General features: G+C 45.9%; 1 protein-coding gene across 1 annotated transcript; it reads right to left on the bottom strand.

Annotated features, from left to right (window-relative positions):
- Positions 1–1,004: 1,004 nt before the first annotated feature.
- On the bottom strand, positions 1,005–2,378 carry LOC105081407 (melanoma-associated antigen B10). Its single transcript, XM_045507537.2, has 2 exons — positions 2,266–2,378; positions 1,005–2,151 (listed from the first exon to the last, which is right to left on the bottom strand). The coding sequence occupies exons 1-2, from the start codon at positions 2,332–2,334 to the stop codon at positions 1,378–1,380; spliced, it is 843 nt and encodes a 280-aa protein (XP_045363493.2). The 5' UTR covers positions 2,335–2,378; the 3' UTR covers positions 1,005–1,377.
- Between the last annotated feature and the right edge of the window lie 4,848 nt (positions 2,379–7,226).

Genomic DNA, 7,226 nt, shown 5'->3' with positions numbered 1-7,226 from the left:
TGAAATTTATGTCAGAGCCTCTTTCCATCCCTTCCTTATATCTTCTCTTCCATCCAAAACACTTGTATTTGCAATTATTTTACTTTTATCACAAATCTAGTTCTAGTTTAGATTTACCAAATTACATTCCAGATAACCTAATTAAAATGCCTATTTATTGGATGGACTATGTCTCTCCCAGCCCAAGGCAAAGACTGCCAGCACAGTGGCTTCTGAGCATTTCATCTCATGTGAGTATCACCTTTATTTCTCAGACACTCTCTTTTTATGATGTGCAGAAGTCACCTAGTTTGTGGACTGTGTTCTTCTGCACTGGAACAAGAGCACAGGACCTCTTCCACTCATGCCCCAGGTGAAGATTTCTCTCTGCTTTATACATGATCTTAAAGTAAGTGCTAAAGCAGCTTTCTAGGCTTTAGTCTCTCAATCTGAGACACTTCGCCTGAGATTTTAGTCTCTGCCCACCACTCAAACAAACTCATCTTACCCACCACCCAGCTTAATTAAAATTACCTCACACCCAAGGACTTGCAGTTTCCCAAGGTCTCAAACCCCTTTGCCATAGGATATTTACATTTGACTAGTCACAATTGAAACCTCCAAGTATTCACACCATCTTTTGACTTGTCCTTTTGGTCCTAGGGGATATCTCACAATATTCCTTATGTCATAGCTGCACCAAGACTTTAAAATTCTATGGGTAGGAATGGTTCTTGTTCATCTTAGTATTCCCTGAACTAACACAGAGTTTTGCTTAATTATTGTTAGGGAAAAAAAAAATGGGCCACTGAAAAAGAGGTCTAATTTATTATAATATTATTTCTCCTACATTCTTGAATAAGCTAAATATATCCAGATACATCTATATCTCTCTCTTTCTGTGTATATATATACACACACACATATGTATATATATGTACATATGTATATATATGTTATGAAACAACAGACTAAAAGTGATAAATGAAACCAAGAACTTATCATCTTTTATTTATTTCTCCATTTATTGACCTCAAATGTTACACTGTTGAGTTTTTCACATTTCCAAGGAAATGCCTCATCTATTGTTGTTATTTTATTCCAAATTACTCAATAAGGTGGAACTTTTCCAATTTGTTTTACAAAATAATAAAACTCTGAGTCTTAAATCTCATTGACAGCAATAGATGTTTGAGCAATATCATTCATAAATTTAGATTATGAAGGTACTTAAACTTTCTATTAAAAGGAACAATATATTTTTTAAAAATTATCCAAGTTACTACATTGAAAAGAAACACACATATGTTATATACTATGTTGTCTCCAGCCCCATTCTGACTTTCTACTGCTTAGAACATGGACTTCTCTTTTTAAGAACAAAGTGAAGAATCAGCCTCAGACTTTATTGGGGCATGAGGAATTTGTGGCCATGGCCCTGGAGCGTGCACTGGCCATGGCAGCAGTACGAGCCTTGGCTGTAGCTCTGGCTCGGGCTCTCTCCACCTCATCTTTCACAGCCTCTTCATACCAGGATGCAAAGGCTGTAGGGACTGTATCATGGATCTTGGCCATAAATTCCAGCACTTTCATCTTGCTGGTTTCAGCGTGGGCTCTTGGACCCCACAGGAACTCATAGCGGGGAGGATCACTATTGGGCACCTGGCGACACTCCAGGTAATTTGCCTCCACTAAATCTTTGGTGATGAGCTTCCTTGGCTCCCCAAAAATGAAGTGCTTCCTCCCAGCATATAACCCCATCACATTCAACATTTGCCAGACTTGCTCCTCAGTGGCACAATTGCCATTCATGAATATCACACCCAGAATAGCCATCACCAGGCCAGTTTTGGGAACCTCTCTCACATCATCCAGAATTGCATCGTAGCTTATTTCAAGTTTGTTAACAAGGACATAGATGTGCCGGTAGGGATCCACTTCCTTCAGGTCAAGGCCAAAGACCATCTCCATGTGCGCAGAAGCTCTCTTGAGGATCTCATGGAAGTGATTCCTGTACACCTGGATTACATTTCTCAGCATATCTGCCTTGGTAATGGGCTCTTTCATTTGATACTTGTACAACAGGTAGTACACCGATAAAACCACCGTCTCATCTAGAGGGTCTCTGTAGGTGGGCTCAGTGTGTGAAACAGCTGTGGCTCTCTGAAGAACCTGTGGATTACAACATGACCCAGCAATAAGTGAGCTTTCGGAAATACCTTTGAAAAGAGGAGAGGAAGCAGAGCGGAACTCTTCTCCCACTCCCACAGTGGCCTGGGTACCTACCAGATCATCTTCTTGGGCCTGGCGGCGATTCTCACGGGCACGGAGCTTACTCTTCCGACCCCGAGGCATGATGAGTTTCAACAAGTGCAGCAGGCAAGGGGGCAGGTGACTCAGTGACCTAAAGGAAAGAGGATGAGATTGTTGGACCACTTCAACAGGGAGATACAGCCTTGGCCTTATTGAAGGCCGCTTCTGCAGGTTTCCTTGAGGGCACTGTTCTAGGAACCCACAAAGCTCCTACTGTCTGATCTGCCTCTACTCTGAGGACTCTGTGGAAATAACTAGGGTGTGCCTTAGCTCCAACCTACCAGATCTGCCTGAGGCTCAGTGGGGCTTAGAGCAATGGCTCTGTTCTGAGTTAGGGAGTATTTCAGTTCACCTAAGGGTCATCACTTCACTTTTGGCAGGATCTGCGGTTCCTGTGCTCTAATGGTCTGATGTTATCCCCTCATTTCAAAGACCTTATCACTGAGACCTCAGAGGTGGGAATGAGCAGAACTTCATTGTACCACACTTGCCCAGAATACACAGGGAATAAAGCACAAACAGAAGCTCTGTGGGAACCTTTCTATCCTGGGGTAATTAGGGGTCAGTTCTCACTCAGTGCCCTCACTTGCACTTCTGGTAATGCCTGGGACTCCCCCCTTTGCTGACAGAAGATCTATGCCCTCAGATCAAGGCCCTCAAATCCCTGAGAGTCCTGAGGAGGAGGTTAAGGAGGCCTCAGTCTAACTTCTCTGCCTCAGGCACCCTAGGGGCTAATGGCATGGATAGGATTCTCTGTGACCCCCAGGGTTCTAAGGCAGGTGGTCCCCTCAGTCCTCACACTGACTGCTGGAAATGCCTGGGTTCCCTCTTAATGCTAGTGAGGCAGCCCTCTCAGACCAACCTCCATCTTGCTAAGATGGCCCAAGGACAATGCGAGGGGGTGCCTCAGGCTCCCACCCTGACCCAAGGCCTCCAGGGGCTGACAGCAGTGGCGGGGCTTGGCGAGGTCCCCTTGGTTGGGGGTGGGTGTTTCCCTGAGACCTCATTCAGTACCCTTGCCGTTAACACGTGGCCGGGCCTGCTCGCGCCACCTTTTCCTGGCCTGACGCCATCTTCCTCCCATTCTCGAGTGTTCACTTCCCCTGAGACACCAGAGACAGAACCCAGGGCACTGTAATACTTCAGTTCAGCCCAACGTGCTACGGGCTGGGCTCTGAGGCCGCCTAAGTTCGGGGCGAGGGTTCCCTCAGGCCCCACATAGGGTCGCCGCTTTTACCCCTCCCCCACCCCTTCCAATCGCTTTAAACGGCGCCCCCCCCCCACCCCCATTAAGGCCTGGGACCCGTCCTTCTGCTGCTCTAAAGCCGACACGCTGTTCTGATGCCCTCATCCTCTTCCGTCCCCTCAGGGGAAATTTCAAAGATGCTGGGAGGTCGCTCTGTCAGATGGTTCCGGTCCAGGTTCTACCAGGGCTGAGAGCAGGGTGAGACTCTGGGAACCCTTTTAATCTGGAGTGGCCAGTCCCCCCACACCTAACTCGGCATCTTTACCGTAATTCAGGCGGAGTCCGGGGCTTCTGCCTGGACCGATGGGATGGCTCCCCTCCGACACGAGGCGGAAGTCAGACTGCGTCATAGCCTCAAACCACCACATGGGGGTGCCGTGCGGATAGAAGGGGCGGAGCTCTGAGGCCCGCTGCGTTCCAATGCCGGTGGTTCCCTCACACTTTCTCGAGTCCTCGCCTTTAGTCCCGTTATGCCTAGCTACTGTCCCTCTGCTGGTTCAAAGCTGACACCCGGATTCCACCGCCCTCACCCGCTTCAGTCCCCTCCGACGGTTCTCGGAGGTTGCTACATGAGATGATCCCTGTTTGGGTTCTTTGGGGGCTGATAGCAGGAGCAGGACTCTGGGAGCCTCTCTCTTCTGGGATGGGCGGTACCTTCATACCTAACTCCAGATCTTTACTGTAATTGCAGGCAGAGCCCAGAGCACCTCCCTCAGTATACAGACCAATGCCTTTGCTTCCGTGAAACCCCAAGGCAGATATTAGGGTGTACCACTTTCGGTCAGCTTTGCCTGGGATCTTCCAGGGCTGATACAGGGGCAGGGTTCTCTGGGGTCTACTCTGTTCTGGGGTTGGGGGATTCACCCGGAATTCACTTAGGGTTTGCCCTCACCCCTCCGGGCTGATCCTGGGTATCCTCCCTCTGGTTAACTAGCCTTAAACAAAGGCCCTCCCCACATCACTTTCCAGATTCCAAAGTTGTGAAAGGAAGGGGCTTCTGAGGCTCACAGCCGTAGCGGGGCCTCCCAGAGCTGACAGCAGGAGCAGGCCACTGTGCTGCCCATATGTTCTCGGGCTCCCTCAGAAGTCAGAGTTCTCATCTTTACTTCTGTTAGTATCAGGGACCCCACTCTCCATTGCCCACAGCTGACACCCAAGTCCAATGCCCCCAGTTTCCTGAGTCCCCAGAGGAGAAATTCAGAAGGCACTACAAGAAATCCCTGCACGGACCTTGCCGGGACTGAAAGCAGGTGTGAGGTTTTGGGATCCACTCTCTTTTGGGGTATAGGTCCCCTGAAACTCAGTCAGGGACCTTACCTAAACTCCTAGGAGAGAGCGGAACTCTTCCCTCCCCTGACCTGATACTGCCCCCCACCTCAGATCAAAGTGTTAACATCCCATTGACACCAGAGACAGAATTCAGAGGAAACCATTTTTATTTTAGCCACTCCTTTCTGGAGATTTCCAAGACTAACAGCAGGGATGGGGCTCTATGTGGTGGCACCTTCTGTTCTGGAATAGCTGGTCCCTTTGACCTCATTCTAAGTCTCACCTTTACTTCTCTTAGGACTTGGGATTCCTCTGTCAACTGGCCTGAGTCAGGCCAGTGCACTGTCCTCACTTTGATTTTGCTGTATTTACTACAGATCAGGTGATGACTTCAGGAATGGCTAGTACAAAATCTATTTTTTTTTAATTTTAATTCAATCAAATTGGAGTTATTACAGTAAAAAAGATGTAGCTTTGGATTCCACATATATCTGTCACCTCCAGCCAATTTAACAAGAAACTACACCAACTACAATGGTTCTCTATTCACCCTGTAAAGGTTTGCATTGTGGGCCAACCCCCTACTCCAGTCAGTGTCTAGCAGCAACACAGACCACCAAACACAGCCAAAGTACTTCTGCCCTATGGTGTGCAAAGAAATCAGGAACTATGGGAGGCAGTCTGAGCTGGGGGTAACACTTGAATTGTTTTTCAAGGCAGGTCTACCTCAGACCTTTATTTCCGGAGTCACGGAGGTAATTGCCTTAGAGAACTCCCCCTCCAGTTTCCCCCTCCTTGCAGCTGCATACCCCCTTCCTCTACTCATTGGTAATACTTACCCTATTTTAACCAACCAGATCACCAGCTGGGGAGAAACAGCATTCTCCCTCAGGCATCAAGACAACTCTCAGCCCTGGTACACTGGCAAGGATGTAGAGAACCACCAGAGTAGTAAAGAGATGTGCTTTCCCCGATTCCATCAGTAACATCATTTGGAGGGTGACACAGGGGAGCTGCCTATATTCTGCCTGACAGTGGGTAAGGGCATTGTAAGGGAGGGTGGGCTATCAGGCATGCCTCTGGTCTTTTCATCCAGTAGATCGTCCCACTGAGATCACCCTATAACTTCAGGGTAGTAATGACAATCCCAATATTCCCTAGCCCATCTTTATAAGTTCTTCATTACCCTCCACCAGATTTTCCACCTTCTCTCCTTCTGGTACCTTTTCTACCTTTTGCTGAAGTCTGTATACAGGTCCCTGACTTCCAGCTGTCTAGGGCTCTCTGGACTTGTTTCAATATGTGATCTTTCTCATGGATTCTGGAAAGTCCTCCCCGCCTCCCCTCCCCCCAACATCTTCTTGATGTCCCTCACTTAGTGATATTTTCCTGGATAGGAATATTTTATAGTGATATTTTCCTGGCATCTCGTCATTCTGACAAATCCTTGCTTCTCAGGGTAAAGGGAAAAATTTAATTAACTTATCAAAATTCTTAAAGCATGTGCTCAGAGGAATCCTGGTAATAAGACATAACTGCAGAAATCCTGTTTCATATGAGTGAGGAATTATGTTAATTTTCTGCCCTACTTAATTACAAAACAGGGAGATATGAATTAAAATAAAATTGATACACCATAATTGCACCAAAAATGTTGCCCAAATTTTAAAATTGATAAAATTAAATGCCTGAGAGAGTGTAGGGTATTCACATAAACTAATCTGTGAGAATATGAATTGGTGCAGCATTATTGAAGTACAATTTCAGAAATACTAAAAAATTCACAATCATAGAACTCTTTGCACTCTTAACGCAATTTGCACATTTGTATCTCTTTCCTATAAAAAATAATCAACATTTGCCCAAGAACCATGTTCAGTGTTGATTTCAGTTCTATTAATCATAGCAACAAACAGGAAAAAAACTTGTGTGTCCATCAGGAAGAGAATGATTAAATTAATTATGGCACATACACCCTTTAGAATTCTAGGGAGTCGTTAAAAGAGTGAGGTGGATCTATATGTGCTCTCATGGAAAGATCCTGCATTCATTTTGTTCAGTGAGAAGGACAAGAGGCAGAACATTAGGTACGTGTTGTCATTACGCATGTGTTGTTAAAACTCAGTATATTTTTCTATTTTTTTTTCTTCTGCCCTTACAGTTTTTACAAATTTTCTGTCTCAATTTATTCATCTGAAAAATGGGGATAATGACTGTCCTTACTTAGTAGGACGATAGAAAATGATTAGAAAAGATAGGCCAGAGAAAAGGCTCTTATATCTAGTAAGCACCCAATAAATGTTAAATAAATTTACTTCAATGATTATATTCGAGGAAGATGTTCATGTTCATGGTATAGGTCTAATGCCTACTATTCCCCCACTAAGAACCCTGTGGTTCACATGAGAGGAGCTTTGTT

The sequence above is a fragment of the Camelus bactrianus genome, chromosome X (assembly GCF_048773025.1).
Source record: "Camelus bactrianus isolate YW-2024 breed Bactrian camel chromosome X, ASM4877302v1, whole genome shotgun sequence".
Classification (NCBI taxonomy): domain Eukaryota; kingdom Metazoa; phylum Chordata; class Mammalia; order Artiodactyla; family Camelidae; genus Camelus; species Camelus bactrianus.
This window is presented reverse-complemented; position numbering and strand designations above follow the sequence as displayed.